At 45.0% G+C, this 21,041-nt stretch overlaps 1 protein-coding gene across 1 annotated transcript in view; it reads right to left on the bottom strand.

Moving 5' to 3' along the window:
- NPSR1 (neuropeptide S receptor 1) overlaps window positions 1-21,041 on the bottom strand; it is a 107,215-nt gene that overhangs the window by 72,920 nt on the left and 13,254 nt on the right. The window contains exon 2 of the mRNA XM_032778732.2: window positions 11,765-11,897. Coding sequence (XP_032634623.1) covers window positions 11,765-11,897 — 133 coding nt within the window. The remainder of the gene's footprint in view (window positions 1-11,764; window positions 11,898-21,041) is intronic.

Genomic DNA, 21,041 nt, shown 5'->3' with positions numbered 1-21,041 from the left:
CTTTGCACATACATAAATGATTATGTGCAGCTGAGCAGCTGCATTTTAAAGGGTTTTCCATTTATTGCCCCCTGTGTGTTTGTTTAGGTACCTTTTAAAAATGCCACACATCCGGCCCACATGCTCAGGGTTTAGCTGATTGCCATATTTGGGGTTGGGAAGGAATTTTCCTCCAGGGCAGATTGGCAGAGGCCCTGAAGGTTTTTCACCTTCCTCTGCAGCATGGGGCACGGGTCACTTGCTGGAGGATTCTCTGCACCTTGAGGTCATTAAATCACAATTTGAGGCCTTCAATGACCCAGACATAGGTTGGGAGTTTGTTACAGTAGTGGGTGGGTGAGATTCTGTGGCCTGCGTTGTGCAGGAGGTCAGACTAGATGATCATAATGGTCCCTTCTGACCTTAAAGTCTATGAGTCTGAGTCTATTTTCCACTAAAATGAAAACAAGCTGTAGGCTAACTTTAAGGCTCATGGTGTGCACTTGGCAATTCATATGAGATTCTGATTGAGAAGGAGCACTGAGAATTGCTGCCAATACCTCTTCAATGCCAAGAGTCATAGCATGTTTCAGAAAGTTTTAGTGGCTTTCAGTAGCAAGACCTTGGGACTCAAACCAATATAAGTGTTTGGAGACAAGGGATTGTTCATGCATTCATTCTTGCCCAATCGGATGTTAAGGGGAGAGATGCTGCCAGGCTAGACACCAGCTGTTGCCCAGGCTACGGGCATTGGCTAAGAACTGACAAACTCATACCTGGAGACCAGACCAGTTCATCTGTCTGTTAGTTTTGCTCATAATAGGTATTAGTCTTGTAAGAATATATTTAGTGTTTAGACTCCGTGGAATGCTTGTAAATTGCTGCACGTGTTAATCTCACTTGTAATATCAGTGTTTCCTGCTATAAGAAAATATGTAAGTTTTGCTTTCTAACTTTGAAATTGTTTGCTCTGAACTTGTGAACCTAGGCATGGGAATTGTCTCCTCCCCTACACATCTAAAAGGACCACAAGGAAACACCACAATACAGAGAATTCGTTAATGGCCCTATCACACCTTGGAAATTCTACATGCAAGGACGTTTGTCCTGTGCATTTGGGAGCTGAATAGAGGAAATAAAACAAAGCCACAGGAACATTTTCCGTCTCTCTTTGCTGTTTGAACTCTGACAGGGCCAGAGACTCTATACTGAGGCAGAGATCCCCACAGGTTACCCCGCCCTGTCGCCTGTCCCCCGGCTACAGCACAGGCTGGAAGGGATTAAGCTCTAAGGACGCATTGTGTACCTGGGCCCAGGGAACCTGACTGCAGGAGCTTCAGCTAACCCAGCCAGAGAGGTGGCTCAGCAGTGGAGGGTGCCTAGGCAATGGAGCAGTCCCACACTTCCTGGGGGCAGGACTCAGGGTGGAGGGGTGGGGGGTGAAGAGGGTGCTAAGCCCCTGCCCATGGGGCTGCTGTGGAGCCTGTAGGTTCCAGGGTGTGAACAGGCTGGAACTCGCTACCCCCTCCTGCCACTTCAGTGCTTAGCTGAAGGTCAGAGAGGCTTCCCCGTGCCAGTGCTGTGCAGCGCCCCGGGCCAGAGGGTTTTGGGTTTTCCTGGGGCACTGGCTCAGCCAAAGGCAGTGGGAGGAGGAAGGAAGGAGCCTGCCAGCCAGATTGTTGGTGAACTGAACACTCCAGCCAGGGGCTGGTTCTCTGCACAGCACTGGGAGCGGAACACGCCCCTCGGGGGGGGGGGGGGGGGGGGTGAACTGAACACTCCAGCCAGGGGCTGGTTCTCTGCACAGCACTGGGAGCGGAACACGCCCCTCGGGGGGGGGGGGGGGGCGGCTATGGAGAAGCAGCAGGATTGCGGGGGCACAAAGGGGCTTAAGCAGGGAGGGGATAGCAAGAGACACAGCAGGCACTATGCTGATGGACCAGCAGGGGAAGCAGCCAGTGCTGCACACCGTATCTTCACCCCACCACCAGCCTTTCACACTCACCCTCATTGTCAGTCACTGGATCTGCTCCCCCACTCAGTGCTGATGGGCAGGCAGCTGGCAAGCAGGGATCTGGCCAGCAGCAGTACTTGTCAGTACTGATGTGGGGTGACAGAAAATATGGAACAATTTGCCTGTTTTTAAGAAAAAGTTGGGACACCTGCAGGACGGCTTAAAAACAGAACTGTTCCTTTAAAAACATCTGGTCACCCTATGTGTTTGCTTGTTTGCTTTAACCTGTAAATAATTCTTATTTCTTTTTCCTAGTTAAAACACCTCTAGATAGTGTATAATAGGAAGGGCTACAGGTGTTGTCTCTGGTGTAAGATCTGGGGTACGTGACTGGTCTCTTGGGAATGGAAGCAACCTAAACATTGTATGATGTTTGGTGTAAGTGACCATTCATCCCTGGGTGGCCAGTGACCCAGCCATTGGGGTAAGCTAACTCCCTCCTCCTCCTTTTCCACACAGGAGCCCAGAACACCCTGCAGCACCCCCAGTCCCGCAGTGCTGGGTGGCCAGACGGTGTCATCTGAGCACTGAGCGTGCAGCACAGCACCAGCACCAGCTGTCCGGAGTTCACCATGGCAGGCCACCCAGCCCCAGCCTGGGCATAGCACCAGGAACTGCAGGAGAGGCCTGGGGGCAGAGCGTGGGTGGAGCCAGGCCGGCTGTTTGGGGAGGCACAGCCTCCTCCAGCCTATGATAACTGCCGCCCATGCATTCATCACTAAGTCCAGTTTGTCTGGGTGGCAAGATACACTGCAGAGTCTAAGGGCATTGTCTGTGACTTCATGGTATGACAGTTATAGTGATCCAGGAGTTCACATTTGTTACTGGCTTAGTGAAATCTAATTATAGAACATACCTCCAGATTGGAGTCTGCCCTGTTTTTGACAGTTTGCCCTGAGGTAGGCACTCGTGGTTGTGAACCACTTCAGGCAGCGTGACAGGGGGAATCAGCCAGAAAAATACCTTTTTGCTTAGTTTTTAGGAAAGAGTAAGTGAGAGCTGGAAACCTCCACTGCTTAGTCCTGCCATGAGTGCAGGGGACTGGACTAGATGACTGCTCAAGGTCACTTGTAATCCTGTGATTCTATGAGTAATATATACAGGCAGGAGCAGATGCATTCATATGGATCATGAACTGAAACGGCTACTTTAAAAAAACTTTGTATGAAGAAGAAAAATCAGGCAGCATGAAGACTATCAGAGTCTTCTGCTATTATATGACATGTAGCTTTATAGATTACGGAGGAAGTAGATGCTTGTGTGGTTAAGAGATATGAGTGGTAGTCCAGATTCAGTGCCTGGCTCTGCCAGACTTCCTATGTAATCTTAGTCAAGTCGCTTGCCTGTTCCTCAGTATCCTAAACTATAAAATAGGGATAATATGTTTTCTATGGTGTCAGGCCATTCATGAGTATTTGTAAAGCATGTTAGATCCTTGGATGTAAGGTGCTATAAATATGCAAAGGATTATCATAGCAATGCCCTTCCTGATCTTAGAGTGACAGTGTTGTTTGGGCTGGAGCTCTGGCTCTGAACCCACCCTCAGCCCTAAGTTTCTGAGTTCAGGTCTGAATGTCTACACATCTGTTTTTAGCACCGTAGTGTTAGCCTGCAGACCCAGCCTCTGAGACTTGCTGCACCAGGTTGCTGCTTGGTATGTTGATGTACCATAAGCGACTCGCCAGGGCTCACAAGGAATGGGTCAGATGGCAAGTTGCAAGGATCAGCACCAGAACTTTGCCTGCAATAGCTAAGAGGGAGATACCTCTTTCACAATCTGCTTTATCCCCTTTCTTGAAGAGGGTGACAATCAGGGCATCTCTCATTTCACTGGGTATCTCCTCCTTTATCCAGATTTTAAGGATAAGCAGGTAAAGCTGCTGAATTAGCTCTGGTCCACCATCTTTAAAGATTTCAGAGGGGATCCCATCTAGACCTGCTGCCTTGTTGTTCTTCATCTGAGATAAAGATGGAGCTAATTTCCAAAATATCGTCCCTACTAATTATGAAACCATCTGTAGCGAGGTGGTGTGGCTCCCCTCCTCCACAGGGAGGGTTGAGCCCCGTCCATCTTCCCCCAGGGCGGAACTTCTGGCCGGAAGCCCCGCCCCTCAAAGGGTCAGGCGGCGACCCGGAAGTATAAAAGCCGGGCGCCGGCCTTCAGTTGGGTCCAGCTTGGAGCCCAGCTACCGGCCAGAGCAGACGTGCCGGCGACCTTGTCGCTGGGTAGCTCCGAGCTCCCGGGACGGGGTCAGGCCTGCCGAACCGACCGCAGCAACCCGATCCTGAACGCGGGAACTACCAAAAGCTGCCCAGCCCAACCTACAGCCGGAGGGAACTTTCGGATGGACCTGGCCCAGTTACCCAGAGGTGCACCCGGATCTACTAGCCGGACGGGAAGAGTCCATGACGTAGACGACCCGGCGACCAGTAGAGCGAAGGGGGAATGGAAAGTAGCCCGGGGGCGGCTGACCGTACAGTCCAGCCGCAGAAGGCCCCCGAGCCGATGACGCGTGGTCTCGGTCAGGATGCCCCACTGATCGCGCTGTCAGTGTGTTTCGGGTCGTGAGCCCCGGATCACTGTCAGTGTGTTCGGACCGGAATCCCCTGACTGCCACTAGCGGCGACTAGCTGCTACTAGGGCCCCGGGCTGGAACGCAGAAGGAGTGGGTGGGCCTGCGTTCCCTGCCTACCCCGTAACCGGGTGGCCGTATCCCCCTGCACCCCCCAAAGCTACCGTGGTTTGTTACTGCTCTGCCCTGCCCCAAAGGGCCAAGCCCTCTAGACTATTTGCTGCTCTGCCTGCCCCAGGGCCGGACCCCCGCGATGGTGTTGCTCTGACTGGCCCCAAGGCAGGAGTGTTTGTACTGGTTTAGTGCCTGCCCGAACCAAGGTTGGGCCCCTATTAGACTCTGCCAACTGCTTGGTCCTGCCCAACCAGGGCCAGAGCCTGTTGTACTGTGTTTGGTGCCCCGCCCCGAACCAAGGTCTGGGCCCCCTGACTCTCGTACTGCTTCTGCCCTGCCCCAAAGGGCCGGGCCTGTTGTACTGCGTTTGGTGCCCCGCCCGACCCAAGGGCTGGGCCCCTACTGACTCTGCTACTGCTCGGCCCTGCCCCCAAAGGGCCAGGGCCTATTGTACTGCATTTGGTGCCCGCCTGAACCAAGGGCTGGGCCCCCCCATTGACTCCGTTACTGCTCTGCCCTGCCCCAAAGGGCCGGAGCCGATTGTACTGTGTTGGTGCCCTGCCGACCCAAGGGCGGGGCCACTATTGGCTGTGTCCCAGTCCGCTCCACAGGGACCGAACGCCTGGACAGTGGACCGCGGACCCGAGGGACAGGACCCAGCGAGGACAGGACAAGGCTGGTGTGGCTCCCCTCCTCCACAGGGAGGGTTGAGCCCAGGCTCCCCTCGTCACACCATCTCATAGGATTCAGTACTTAATTTGAAATTCGAAGTGATTCATGACAAAGATTTGAACTAAATCTTTGATTAGAAGAATGATTCCAATAATATTACATTTGGTAAAGAGAGAGTCATACCTGAGACCTGAATGTTAACTCTTATTTTAATACAGAATTATTTCATTGCTACGACATGGCCATTGAGTTACACTATCTTTTGTAGCAAAATGTTTTTACAGCTCTTGTCACCAACAAAATGAAACTTGTATGGTGCAGTTCGGGAGAAGTGGTAAATTGCTGATCCTGATTCTGTATTGTATTTCTGTACTTGGTCGTGGCTCTGGTTTTCAGGAAGCATACTAGTAGCACCATTGAAGTCAATGGCACTATGGTTATCTACACTGCAATCACAGGGAGTAACTGCAGCATGTATAGACATACTCAAGCTAGCTCAAGTACTGGAGCGGTGAAGCTGCAGCAGCATGTGCTTCAGTGGAGGCTAGACACCTGGGCTTCAGGGTGGGCTTGTACAGCCTGCACTGCTTCCACAGCTAGCTAGATTAAAGCTAGCTCTGGTAAGTCTACGAGGCGGCAATCACACCTGTAAATGCAATGTAGACATACCCTATGCCCAAAGTTAGGCATGTGCTAAAGTGACTTTCTGAACTGAGGCCTATGAAAACAGAAGTTCTTAAAGCTCTTCTGATAGTACTTCTGGCTCCACACAAAGTGCAAAAAAAAAAAAAAAAAAATCACAAAGCGAGATTTCCAGTTCAGCTTTCCAGGAGTAAGTTTTGAATAATATAGCTAAGATTTGATATAAACTTCTGAACTTTTGGACACATATGTGAACCTTAATAGCTTCTGTTATCACTAGTATCTAGAGCTGGTTGAATGATAGACAAATAACTTGCTATTTGTCAGCTATGTTATAGAGTTGGTGAAATGATGGAAAATTAGATGGATAATTTATGTGACAAATAGCATCATTTGTCCAGCTCTGCTGGAATTACACTTGTCAACTGTCAGAGCAGTGGAATAAGAAAAAAATCTCCCAAGAGCTCTCATTTGGTAGGGTTGGGTAAACTAATCTAAATTCATGGAATAATTATTCTTCAGAAACACTGTAATTCATGAACACTTTAAAGTTGCATTGCGGGACTGTGCTATTGTAAATTGGGCAAGCGCGTTTAAAGAAAAAACATTCAGTATCAGTTTGTGCAAAGACTGCTTTATAAATTGCTTCTCATCATCTGCTCTGATACAAATCAATAGCACCCCATTCAAACTACATTCTCATTGTACTGCCCAAAATTTAACATCTACAGTCCAGTTACAAATAAATGCTAGTATTTAAAAACTGATTTGCCATGTGAACTCTGGATTTTCTCTTAGGATACAAGTCTTAATCTTAAAGCTACCTGCACAATATATTGCTAGTCAGCTTCTAGAGGAAGGAAAACTGTAAAATATTTTTATAATGTAATTACACTATAGCCTTAATTCACTCCTCACCTTAGTTTTCCCCTGGTGTAAATTTGTTAATTTCAATGGAGGTATTGAATTACCTGATTTGAGAGCAGAATAATGTCCTATGTTTGATAACAAATATAAAGAGAAGGATACAATAGAATAAATTATGTATGAGCTTAGTACATCTCCTCTTAGTTCAATCAGCTGACGCCTAAGGATTAATACCTCAGTTCAGCACAGCATCTAAGTATATCCTTAATTCTAATCTAACATCACAGGGGCTTAAAGTTAAGCATATGCTTTGCTCAGTAGGGATGGACTTAAGCACTTGTTTAAAGTTTTGCTGAAGGAACACCCATCTGAGTAGGTCCATTTTAAGTCAACAGGACCTTGGACATGTATAAACTTTGGACCATCTTTAAGTACCTTGTTCAAGTGGGGCCTCGGAGAGGTCCAGTTTGAGTCTCATTTCTGTGAATCTGCAAGTCCCCAAGCAACATGAACCATTTTATTTTTGGGGGAGGGGATGGAGGAAGTGCTCTAATTAGTTTATTCCCACTCTTGTGTCTGGTATAGCAGCTCACTATCAGGTGCAACATTGCTCATTAATTAGCCAGGTACAAGGATGACACATTGTTTCTTCTGTTCCCTGTGTTCATTTTATTTTTTTGCTTAAATAATTAAAGGTTACATTCTCCTAACCCTGCACCCAGCCACGGTTGAGGATAAAAAAAATAAGCTTGGAAATAACTGCAATAGTAAAGCAAAATCCATTTTCCACCTCCACAGGGGCACAAACAATAAATATTTTAAGAATTCAGAAATGGAACAAAGTAGTAATGTTGAATAAGCAGAAACATCTTTTGCTAGAAGATTAGCAATTCAGGTTCTTTCTTACAGGATCTGAATGTGTACCACCTACTGGCGTGTCTCAAAATGATGTGATGAGTCATTGGTTTTCATAATACACTGAATACAATTCATAGCCTGGTATAAGCGAATGCTGACCACAGCTGACTTTTTATGTACCCTGATATCTTCTTAAAAAAAACCCAACAGTGTCAAAGCTAAATGCCTACGTTAATGCCATTTCTTCACTCCAAAATAATCACAGGGACTCATCCAGGGTCTGGGTGTGAATAAATTAAACTTAAAGGTCTGGCTCCTGCATCATAAAATGAAAGTCAACTCTAGTCTAAAGTACTAGATTGTTCCTAGCTTATGGCAGTTTGCTTTAAATTGCCGACCTGAGTTCCAGGTGTGTCTTCAAGGAGCACTGCTGAGATGTAAGGGGGAACAAGTGGTTGAATGTATGTGAGCACTTGTAGGGTTTGATTCTGAAAAGCTAGCTTGAGGGTTAAATTTAGGAATGGGCAAACCTCTGAAGGGTGAGAGATTGTGTGCACCACATCGTCTGACTGCAAGAGGGTTTGAGTCTAAACTAAACCTCTTGAATTTTAATCTTTACTCTACTCTCTCTGCAGCAAAGAATAAGACATCCTTTCCCTCTGAAAGAAGAAGTTAACTTCAGCTGCTTAGCTTCTAACCCTTGTCCCCTTCTAATGTGTTCACAGCTAATATTATTGTCTGGCTACCCAATGCTCTCCTGACAGCTATGAACACTTTCACCAATCACTTCTGGCCCTTACCTGGTCCTGTCTCAAAGGACAATCCTATTCTCTATCTATGGAGCACATCCCTTTTCTAAAAGTGAGCTGATGAGAAACTTTGTTCCTTTTCCCTGTGCCCCTTCTGACCCCTGGTTTACTCTACAGAGTTAAGTCAATGCCAGGCAACTTACATTTGACTTCACTGTCTACACTAAAATTTCACCCTACTGATGAAACTCACCCACTACACCAACTTAATTCCACCGCCACAAGAGGCATTGAGTTTGTTGATGTAGTTAGGTCAACACAGTGTCAGCATAGACACCGAGTTACATCGACTGCTGCTGGCTTTCAGAAGCCATCCCACAATGCCCCACACTGACAATTCAATAGGTGGAAGCACTCCTGTGAGGACACACATAGCCAATACAAGGAGCAAAGTGTAGACACTCACAAGCAACATAATTACTATGGCATCTATACGCCAAAGTAAGTTAGGTCAATTCCTTTTTGTAGTGTAGACATGCCCTAACTTTCATCCACACCATTCCAAAGATACACCCTTTTGTCTCTCCACACTGTCAAAACTCTTGTTTGTGCCTTTGTCTTGTACCGCAACTACTGTAATCTCCACCTCTCAGGCCCTGGTTCCTCCAGTTTTCCCCTCCTTAAGTCCAATCAAGATGCTGCCTTTGGGACTATCATCCTGGCTCATTTGCTCCAGTCAGGTCACTCATCTATTTGCATCCTTTCACTAGCTCCTCCTTTTCTACTGCATCAAACAGGAAGTTTCTCCTTAGGATAACACCCTTCATCTAGTGTTCCTGAGGGGCTTCATATTGTATTACAGTGTTGATGCCTGCCTTTGCTCTGACAACAATGCCAGTCTTCCTGTGCTGCCCCTTACCGGTGCGGGCCATCACCTTCTCCTCCTTTAAATCTCTCCTGCAGATGTTCCTTTGCTGAGATGCCTACAAGACACTGCTATCCCATAATGAGTAGTCAGGTAAAAAACAGACTATCAATTGATTTTGCAAAACATGCTTCACTGACTTTTGCTCCCTCCTCCCATTCTGTCACTCCTTTGTCTTTTTTTTCCACCTGGGTGTGTCTTAACCCTAGACGTTGAGCTGTGTGGAGCAGGAACTCTCTCCTGCTCATTTGTACAATGCCAAGCATGACAGATCTCAAGCCTTGATTGGGGCATCTCAGCCAGTGCTTAATTTGAGCTGGGGCTTGGAAGTTCATAGACCCAGCATCTCTTTCATTACAAATGAAGCACTGATCTCAGCACTACTATAAGTACAGTATCCTCTTATCCATGGGTGCCAGGTAAAAGAGGCCCCCAAACTAGAGGCGTGTCGGCCCACTGCTCTGCCTGTGCTGCTCCTCTTCCTGCCCTGCCTCGTCCTGCCCAAGACCCTGCCCTCACTCCCCCTCCCCACTCCTCCCCTTCCCCCAAGGCTCCCAACAACCTGCCGCTCACATCCCTCCGTCCCGGTGGGTAGTGGGGTAGGACCTCAGGGGAGGAGGCGGAGAAGGGTGGGCCTCAGGGCACAGCAGGGGGCCTGGCTTCCCACTTTTAGGGAGCTTCCAGCACTTGCTCCCAGCCTCCTCAAATGCAGGAGTCAGGTGTCGCCCATGCTCTTATCTACCTGAAAGGAGAGGCTTTCTAACAAAAAATGCTGCTGACGCACCCTTGAAAAGAGTGATAAGCAAAACCTTTCATTATGTATGACTTATATGAAATTAACAGCAGCAATAATCTCTCAGTATTGTACAAAGGAACTACCACAAACATTTGCTTCCTTAGCTTGTAAAAATCCTTGGCCCAGATTGTCTACAGAGTTATGGGCTGGCCCCTTTGCACCACTCAGATATCTAATCTAGATATCTAATCTAAGCGAGAGACGGGAACTCCCTGCTGGTACAAGTGTTCCCATTTCCAAACCTGAAGAGTTCCTGGCAGATGGGATATGTTCTGGAGTCATGGCATGGTGGAGCAGAGCTGTGCTACATCTGTCCTTCACTGGCATACGGTTCATTAAGAATGTTATGCCAGTGGTGCAATTTAGAGCTGCTGCTGGGCTGCTCTAGGTCACTCGCAGGATGGGCCGGGCCTCAGAATCAGGGAGCAGTAATGAGCTCTTTGATTCTTCCTTCACTCACTTCTGTGCCAAAGAGCGATCTAGTACAGGAGAGAATCTAGCCCCCTTTACTTCCCCATTTAGCAGGAATTCATTTACTTGTAAAGTGAGGGGGTAAGAGGCTGAGGAAGCTGTGCAGTTACTTTTCCAGTTTAAACAAAAACTGCATCTCAGAATCCTAAGGATAGCTGCAAAGTCATTGGGCAGGGAAACATATGGGGTTGTTCTTTATCAGAAATGTTTTATTGTTCCTGAAATATATGCTGCATATGATGCTAAATATAGCGCAAACTTCAGTTTGCATCATTTTGTAGAAGGGATTATTGGGAGGACTTTGTTATGGGTTCTGGTTCTATTCTCACTGGAGGTTTTTTTTTAAATATCTGCAATCCAGTCATTCAAAAGGCCATGGATGAGTGCTCTTTAAACACAGGTGTGGACCATATCTGCACTTTTCATTGTCATGGTTTGATTTCATTCTTATCTGGCATGCTTACTGCTTTACCAAACACTGATTTCCTATCAACTTTATACATTTAGGGCCTGATGCAAAACCCATTGCAGTCACTAGGAGTCTTTTTCCACTGAGCTGTGGATGAGATCTCTTTTCTCCCAGTCTAGATAACAGTACCTCCCTCCTCCCATTAGCACTTCTACATATGCATTTTTGTGACAAACCAGAACACCTGATTTTGCAGATAGGAAGCTGTTTTCTTGCAGCAAAGTATGCATGCATTTAGGGATACTAGTCTTTTAAAAGGTTTTAGCAGAAGAGCACTGGAGACTCATTCTAATCCAGTGTAATATAAACAGGTTTGTGGTGACACCTGGGAACAGGAAAGTGGCACAAATTCAGACTCCCAGATAAGCCTCCATTAAGCTGTCAAATTGGCACCTGTGTTCATCTTTTTAGATCAAGGACCAAATTCAAGCCTACTTCAAACAGCTATTGCATTGAATTCAATGGAGTTGTACCTGCTTACTCCAGGGCTGAATTTGCCCTCAAGAAAAGTCTTTATTATACATGGAAACTGAATTATTCACATTTCATCTTGTATTTGCATATCAAAGTAATGAAAACTGCTGGCCTTAACTTTACCCCTCATCCCAGTCCATATCCCCCTTCCCAGACAATACCTGTGATGGCTAACTGTGTTACAAAAAAGGTCATTCGGGATTTCCTCTTCCTCTTCCACGTAGAGAGCAGCACGATGGAGTTTCCAGCAACTGTGACAATAAAGAGAATCCAAAGAGTAACCAGCTGCTCTGTCTGCATGATGGGGGGGAAAAAGAAACCAAGTAAATGGATCAGTGGTGGATGAAAGCGGCTTGGGTTAAATAAGGTGATGAACACTTAACTATAACAAACAGGGTGGGAATTAATACAATCGGATTTAAATATGAGTTGACAATTGATTTTTCACTTAATCCAAAAAGTCTATTTTTCTCAGAAAATGTTAAAATGCAGCAGCGTTTTTTAAAAAATGGAACAGTGAAGTACTGGTTTTAATGTGATAGAAGCTAAGTGTGTGGGGTGGGGGTAATAATTTCACAAAACCAACAGAAGCACATCATCAAGTATCACTGAAATAGGAGCAACCTTCAGTTTTCTTATGTTGCGCTAGTGGACCATTAAGTCTCTGCCTGTAGGAAAGAAATTTACAGATGGGCTCCTTGAAGAAACTAGGGGAATAAAATGCTTTGCTTTCTAACCCAAGCAAGTATGGGTCATGCAAGTGCATCATAAAAATCAACTCATTATATAAGAGGAGGCACTAAGACTAAAAAAAAAAACTTTGCCATATGATACTAGTGGAATCTTGCTGTTCAGAGAAATACATAACGGCAAAATGCCCCCTAGAGGTAGAATGTGTAAAAATAATAGGAATGAAAGAAAGGTTACCCAAACCTTTCAATACTTCAAAGATTAAGCAACAAAAGGGAAGGACGGTTGAGGGAGAGAGCGATGCCGGTGTATGGAATCTGATTTTTTTTTAAACCCACTGCTTATGCTGAGATATGGATACAATTTCTGCATCCACCCCCACTTTTTAGCAAAACTTCTTTTAGTCATTGGGGAGAACAAAGATCATGTTTTCTTCCTTTAATCGCCATGCTGTACAGTTCTTTGTTTTAAGAAGCACTGAACCTAGTGTTTAATGGGATTAAAATGGAGAGCAGACATAGCATTTACACAAACAGTTCATTCACAAAAACCTTGCCACTTCTGATGTTGCCCATGACAAGTAGATTGTACTCCAAAGGAGGATTGCACTGTTTTTTTGACAGCTTCTCTTAATATATTGGCTATTAACTGCAATCCCATTCATACTGGAGTGAACTTTGCATGGTATATAACTTGTCTGGTCAGGATGTATTGCAGGATCTTAATGAAACAATATATTAAAATGTGGCAAAAACTGTGGAAGTGGAGAAGGAGATAAAGGGAATTGAACATAGAGTTCGTAGTTTGTCTCTAGAAATCAAGCAAGACTCAAGCTAACAAAGTCAGGCTGACACTAACTAATAACGCAAGACTTGAAAGCAGAGCCTAGGCAGATAGAAAGTGAGAAAGCAAATAGGCACAGACTGTAAAAGAGGTTGTTTTGACCTTATGCTAGATAAGAATGGAATGCAGACTATAGAAAGAACTGCTGAGGCAAGTAAGATATCAGGAAGGAATATGTATAAACAAAATGTAGATGTTGATCATTGCTGTATGGAACAAAAGGTATAAATGCTTGCCTTAATTGTTTATCTTTTGGGAGACCTGCCATTGTGCACTCTCCTTTTTGCAATTGATTGAGAATAAACTGCCTCTGACATGTTGCAACCAACCTAAGAGCGAAGACTGTGTTATTCTTCCACAATTTGGTGCCATGACTCGGATGGCAAACACCCGGCTGGGACAGCGATAAATTACTCCAGACCGTTCCCCTTCATTCCCCATGGCGCCACAATAGAGGTAAGAGACCTTTTGAAATCTCTATTGGGGTATCAAAGGAGGACTGCCGTGGGACCGTCTGTCCCTTTGGGCTTACGCCATCCAAATTAATTGTTTTGCAACAAGATCAGATGCAGAGCGGTTCAGAGGAATTTGTTGCCACCCGCCAGTAAGGTTAGTCATTGCGGATCTGAGGAATAGTTTATTGCCACCCTCAACTAGGTTAGTGATTGTGGTTCTGAGGTCCTCAAAAAGGTTAATACACTTAATGCACCGGTGCTGAGAGGTTGTTACCACCTCAAGAATAAGGGAAATGTTGTATTGAGTCCAGACATAATGAATTAAGGTTATTGTTAAATGGGATGCGTCAAGAGCTGGGGAGTGAATGTGTGTGTGCGAATGAAAAATAAAAAAAATAAAAAAGGGTATGAGCCGCTGACCAGGTCGAAGGCTTAAGCTGACTCCAGCCGCAGCAGGGCTACCCCATGCTGGAGTTTTGAAAGCAAGGGCAGTCAGCCAAACCTTGTGACCCAGTGGATAGGAATTTGCACCTTACTTATGAGCCACTGACCCCAGTGGACACTTTCCCGGGGAGGGGAGAGAGTGAGAATTTTCTTTAGCTCATGAGCTGCTGAGCAGACAGGGCATTTCCCGGAGTGCATGGGAAATCCTTTCTAGCTTATGAGATGCTGACTTAGTGGACAAGGTGTCCTCCCTGCAGAGTGTGAGACCTTTCTTTAGCTTCTGAGCTGCTAGCAGACAGGATGCCCTCCCCTGCCTGTGTGATTGGAAAATGGGTGGGGCACAGTCTAAGAATTCTCCCTCATCACCAAAGGGTACCCCTTTATATTACATGTACATGCATTATGGTCCTAGACCCTGCAGGCATTTAGAAAATTGGAACTGTTACGCGTGTGATAATCCATCTAAACAATTCCCAATAGAAGGTACCTTTGATTTAGCTAAACTCACATACCTCAAAGGAACCCTTACATCACCAAAAGCCTCTGATATACAGTGGGAGCACTTCGTCTATTGGTGAGAGGAAGCTACAAAGAGACTCCATGAGTCCTGAGTGAGGAATCTGAAGGACTCCCAGGAAAAATTAAAGACTCAAGTGCAGGATTTAAAAACAAAATGTAAAGAATCCGGATGCCTCCTGGCCCAAGTCACTTCATCAACCCCCTTGGCTCCTTTATATCCCCAATTAGTTAAGGATGAAAGCAAAGAGGGAAAGGAACAGGTTAATTTGAAAAATTTAGCTTGGCCTAGGGATAAAGAGAGAGCTGCTCTGCGTTCAAGGTCAAGAATCAACATAGACCATGCCAAATACAAAGAGAAAAACTGCTTTCGGCCTCAACTGGCTGTGAAAATACAGACAGAGGCAAACAAAGGCAACACAAGTTACAGGACTGAGATTACATTTGCAAAGGTTGGCCGCCCAGTGAGACCCAGTAGTCTGCCTTTGCGACCCTGGAGCCGATGTGGTTTGCGGGCACTGAAGAAGCCACAGGCAGCTGGCCTGGACTGGAATACTGAGCAAAGGTCTCTGAAAGGGATGCCCCAAGATACCCCAGGGCAGGAAAAACCCAAGAGCAGAAGCAAGTTGGAGATTTTTGCAGCGTACCTCTGGACAACCTGTGCACAGGATAACCTCCTGCCCACCTCTCTCTCTCTTTCTTTCTTTCCTACCCCTGGGCCTGGCCAGCTTGGGCAGCATGTTTGTGAGTATGAAAAAAGAAGGTTGAAGGTGTGTCTATTCATGGTCTTAGCAATAAGAGGAGCTGGAAAAAAAAAAGGGAAAAGTTGTGTACCTGACAGCTAGAGAAAATGATAAACAATTAAAATGCCAATTGTCTGTGCATTCTGTCCAGGTGGCAAGCCTCCTGGGGGATGATTCGGGTAAACCTTGTGAGTGATATTGTTAAGGAAAGGGATCAGGAGGGGTGGAGATATGTAAGAAGGGTGGGCTTCTGAACTAAAGAATATAAGAACGGCCGTACCGGGTCAGACCAAACGTCCATCTAGCCCAGTATCCTGTCTACCGACAGTGGCCAATGCCAGGTGCCCCAGAGGGAGTGAACCTAACAGGTAATGATCAAGTGATCTCTCTCCTGCCATCCATCTCCACCCTCTGACAACACCGCTAGGGACACCAATCCACCCATCCGGCAATAGCCACTTAATGGGACTTGACTCCATGAATTATCCAGTTCTTTTTAAAATGCTGTTTATAGTCCTAGCTTCAACAACCTCTCAGGTAAGGAGTTCCACAGAGTTGACTGTCTCTGCTGCATTGAAGAACAATTCCTTGTATTTGTTTACCTGTCTGCCTAGTTAATTCTTCATTGTGGGCCCTAGTTCTTGTGTTATGGGATAAGTAATACTTTTCCTTATCCCTTTCTCCAATCACTCATGATTTTTAAACCTTTATCATACCCCCTTAGCTCCTATTTCAAGCATGAAGATCCGCAGCTCTTTAAATCCTTTCTCCACATGGGACCGTTCAACACCCTAATCTTTTAGTGCCTTTTCTGATCTTCTTTTCTTAGTGCCATATCGTTCTTTTGAGATGAGAAGACACATCTTAACTAGTAATTGAGGATAGGGTGTACCAGTCGATTTTATATTAAGGGCAATAATATATTCTCCTTCTTATTCTCTACCCCTTTTTCTGATCCTAACATTATCTGTTGCTTTTAACTGCCTCTGCCATGCTCATGAACATCTTCAAGATGAACATCCACAAGATTCCATAATCTTTTTCCTGACTTGTTGTAGCTAATTAGCCGCCATATATTGTATGTATAGTTGGCGGTATTTTTTCCAATGTGCATTACAATTCATTTGCCATTTTTTTCCCGATCACTAGTTTTGTGAGTCTTTTTGATATTGTTCCACGTTCGCTTTGGTTTAACTATCTTGAGCATTTATATCATCTGCAACTTGTGGCCACCTCACTGTTTACCTCTTTCTCCAGATCATCGTAAAGTAAGTTGATCGACTGGTCCGAGGACTGACCGGTGGGAAACACCTACTAGTCACCCCTCTCCATTTGGATTTACATTATTCCCTACCTTTGTTCCCTGTCTTTTAATTAGTTCTCAGTCCATGGACAGGACTTCTCTTTTATCCGTGGACAGCTTAATTTATGTAAGAGCCTTTGGTGAGGGACCTTGTCAAAGGCTTTCTGGAAATCTAAGTACACTATGTCCATTGGATCCTCCTTGTCCACATGTTTGTTGACCCCTTCAAAGAACTCTAATAGATTAGTAAGACATGATTTCCCTTTACAGAAACCATGTTGACTATTGCTCAACAGTTTATGTTTTTCTATGTGTCTGACAATTTTAACTATTGTTTCGACTTATTTGCCCGGTACTGACGTTAGACTTACTGGTCTGTAATTGCCAGGATCACATCTAGAGCCCTTTTTAAATATTGGCGTTACATTAGCTAACTTCCAGTCATTTAGCCTCCTTGCTAAATTGCTAGTGAAACAAAGCCTGTGCCCATGGAAAGGAATAATGCAGTGAGGGGAAATGGATCGGGCCCAGACAAGCAGGCAGGGAGCAGAAAGAAAAACTGGGAAACAGGTTGAAAACTTGAAAGCATAGTGGCAGAAGTAAAGGACACAGTAAATGCAAACATGGGAAATTCAGATCCCTAAAATAATATTTGAATGGTAAAATCTGAGTATATTGGGGTGTCATTTTGGAAAATAAGCAAGTGATTTAAGGAAAGAAGAGTGAGAAGTTAACTCTGTAGTTACTGGAGGGAATTAAGCTATGAAACTTTGTACAAATGTTAAAATAAGGTGTTATGAAAAGAAATTCTTGTTTTTTTGCAGCCATTCTGAAGGAAAAATAGGCCCTATTTCCAAAGGAATTTCTGCAAATAATCCAGGCAAGAGGTTATTTAAGTGGAATCATTTGACTATGAATAAGTTAGTCGAATTTGCTAAAGAACACTCCCGGTGTGTACAATCTGTGTTTTATAAGTTTGAGATGAATTGGTGTTGTTTTAAAGTTGCAAAATCGAGAATACTTTTGCCAGACACAGGAAATAAGTGTTGTTTAATTTTGGTATTTAGCATTTAAACCTTAAGGTAACTTAATGCTTTACAAGATTTAAAATGATTTTAAATAAGACCAAAGTTGTGGCTGCATCAGGGCAGTCAAAGCCAGGAGATAAAAGCTGTAGTGAAAGAAAGACCATGCCCCACACTTAGGGCTTGGCTACGTTGGCACTTTATAGCGCTGCAACTTTCGCGCTCAGGGGTGTGAAAAAACACCCCCCGAGCGCTGCAAGATGCAGCGCTGTAAAGTGTCAGTGTAATCAGGGCGGCAGCGCTGGGAACGCAGCTCCCAGCGCTGCACTCTACACCCATAAGGGATGTGGTTTACAAGCAGAGCTGGGAGCGCTGGGAGCACTGCGGTAGCGCTTTGAAATTTCTAATGTAGCCAAGCCCTTAAGCCTTAAGGTGGCTCTGTGTAATCAATGGTCACTTTGCCACAGGGGAGCCAAAATGGGTTTTGTTTTCGTTTTCAAATCACCGTGTGTTTGAAAAGCAGGAGTTAAAAATTAATTGTGTCCTTTTGAGTCTCTAAGTGGCTGATAACTTTGAATGCAAAAGCAAGCCGAGAATGTCTGTGTTAATGCAAATCACCTAAATGATAAAGACAGAAGCCATTGTAACCTGATCTGTCTATACAACAAATACAGGAAAATATGGGGAGTAATTCCTCAGTTTTGCCTGCAATCAGCAAGGGTATTTGTAAAAAAAGGAATATTTTAAGCAATAATCTGCCAACCCCAAAGGGGTAGAAACATGTTCTCTTTGTCTTTCAGAAAAATAGGAAAAGCTGATACCAACTGAGCAGCCGAAAAATTGTTCTTGGAGTGTTGCTGGGTGCACATTGCATCCTGATCGCCCTTAGAACTTCCCGGATGCTCTTGCCCTGTTTGGCTTGTGTGTACCACAGAATAGCACATATGAGCAAAACCAGTCTTGTGGTACACACAAGATTGGTTTGCACCTGATTTGTCTACTGTGGCCCAGCAATACTGCCAACAGCGTGTAATCTTCCAGTAATGTTGGCAAAGCTGTTACGGTTAAGTAGGCAGCACATTCCCTTTCCTGAGGAACTTTTGTAAATATTCAGATTGATTTTATTCAAATGTCTAAATGTAATTATGAGTATGTGTTAGTTTTAGCTGATGTATTTGTAAACTGGATTGAGGCCTTCCCTTGCAGAAGGGCAGATACCAAGACTGATGTAAAAATTTTTGCTTAAAGATTTCATTCCTAGGTTTGTGAGAATCAACAGTGATTATGGAATGCATTTTTACTGGACATTGTAAAAGAGTTATGTGCAGATCCAACACAATCTCCACTGCCCCCACCATCCACAGTCTGCTGGGGACAGTGGAACGTCAAAAATGGGATTTTGAAAAATAAACTGGCCAAGAACAGAAACAAACTTAAATTGGCCAGATGCCCTTCCATTACCATTGATGATTATGAGGGCTACCCCAACCGAAAGACTGGACTTAGCCCACATGAGATCCTGACAGGGCGCCCGCTGTGACTACCTGCTGTGCCCCGCTGGCCTTTGCCCAAACAGACTTTCATTTAATGGATGACACAATGTTTAATTATTTTCAGGCACTAATGAAATGTGTCAGGTCTTTTTATATGCAAGTGAAAGAAGCATTACCCAAGGATCCTGATCAACCCTGCCACTTGCTGGAACCAGGAGACTGGGTCTACCTAAAAGTCTATCAGCAAAAGACCACCCTGACCCCGCCCTGTAAAGGCCCTTACCAAGTTCTGCTAACTACCAACATCGCTGTAAAGTGCCAAGGACTAACAGCCTGGACCCATGCTTGAGATGACCCTCTGACTGCTGATCAGTCTGCCCTCCTTTTGATACTTCTTTCCTCCTTCTGGACAGCAGGAAAAAAAGGACAAGGTGAAGTTCTGGTAAGCTCTACCTTGTCCACTAACAGAACCACCATACATTCACCAACTGATGGAGGAACCCAGTTATTACAGAGTGACATGCTAGTAACCTCTTCCCTGTATGATGCTGAACCACAACTGTTCGAGGAAAGAAGAATAAGTTCTGTTTTTTCAACTGAAATTGACAAAATCCAGGGATTCTTGACTACAAACGACATTAAAAATTGGCCTTGGTGAAAGAGACAGAGTTTCATAACCTGGTAAGGAGGAACTTGTGAGAACTGCACTTGGGACTGTGGTATTAAGTGGTGGTTTGGGTTTCTTCCAGGGACTGGGAATTGTGCTTATGGACAAGTACCATCAGAATGTATTGGCCTCCCTAACTGGCGTTCAGATGGCGAATACCAAAGACGTCTTGCTGCCACAAACATTACCCCCACCATATCCTCCACGTTTGCCACCACCCTTGTGACACATTCTAATACAGACAATACCATATACCTTAATGAAACCCTATGGCCAAAGCCTTTACACCTTAGTGATCCCTATGGGATGGTGCCAATACGCAGCAGCAATTTGGAACATTTACAAGGCCAACAATTTGATGAGAAATTAGGGCAACTGGAAAAAGCCACAGGCTGGGGCTGGTGAATTACATGTAATTTTTCCCCTTAGCTCAATGACCCAGAAGCTGTTGACAGAGACGGTATTGAATATCATGGAGGCAGGAAAGGAATTGCGGTGGGATCTGTTTAGAAAAAGGGATTTTCCGAATGACCAGCTTATGGCCATTCAAAGTGACCTTGAGCTTCTTGGGCATCAGGCTTGGCCCACTGCCCTTACAGTGCTTCAGTAATGCCGTCTGATTTGTGGCCATGGAGACATACTTGGGACATTTTCTGGATGGAAGTGCAGTTCACAGTGCTCCTTCCAAGCATACAGGCCGGTTGGAGGGGTGTGGGCTGCCACATACCAAATCCTGCCAGGTCCATGGGGAGGATGCAAGTGGGACTGGATAATTCACCATGATATTTGGGAAATTAGGCATACCAGATGATTTAATCTATTTATGGTCAGTGCTCCTGGGATAACACCCAACATTTGGATAGGATAGGGAGTTAATGGACTCTCTGGCCATTAGAACCCTCCCCCCGCCCCCCAGCTTCAGTGTGTAAGTAAACTGAAGCCAAGGGAAGTTATCACTGTTTATGACAATGTCTGTTGGGATGGTATAGGACAAGGAACTACCCTGATAGGACACCTGCTTTTCCAAACTAATGACAGCTGTGTGCATGTTAAAGCCACCACTTTACAAGGTATACATTTTAAATTTCACCACTGCTGCAGGCAATTATATTATTTATTGGCCTGCGGATAGAATTTTACAATCAGCCCTTAGGTTTGATACCCTTTAATTGGACTGCGTTAGTACCTGACCGGTTCCAAAATTAGCATTCACTGCTGCTAGAGGTTCAGAGAATTTCTGAATTACAATGGCAAATTCA

The sequence above is a fragment of the Chelonoidis abingdonii genome, chromosome 2 (genome assembly GCF_003597395.2).
Source record: "Chelonoidis abingdonii isolate Lonesome George chromosome 2, CheloAbing_2.0, whole genome shotgun sequence".
NCBI lineage: Eukaryota > Metazoa > Chordata > Testudines > Testudinidae > Chelonoidis > Chelonoidis abingdonii.
The sequence above is the reverse complement of the archived record's forward strand: the minus strand, read 5'-3'. Positions and strand labels throughout refer to the sequence as shown.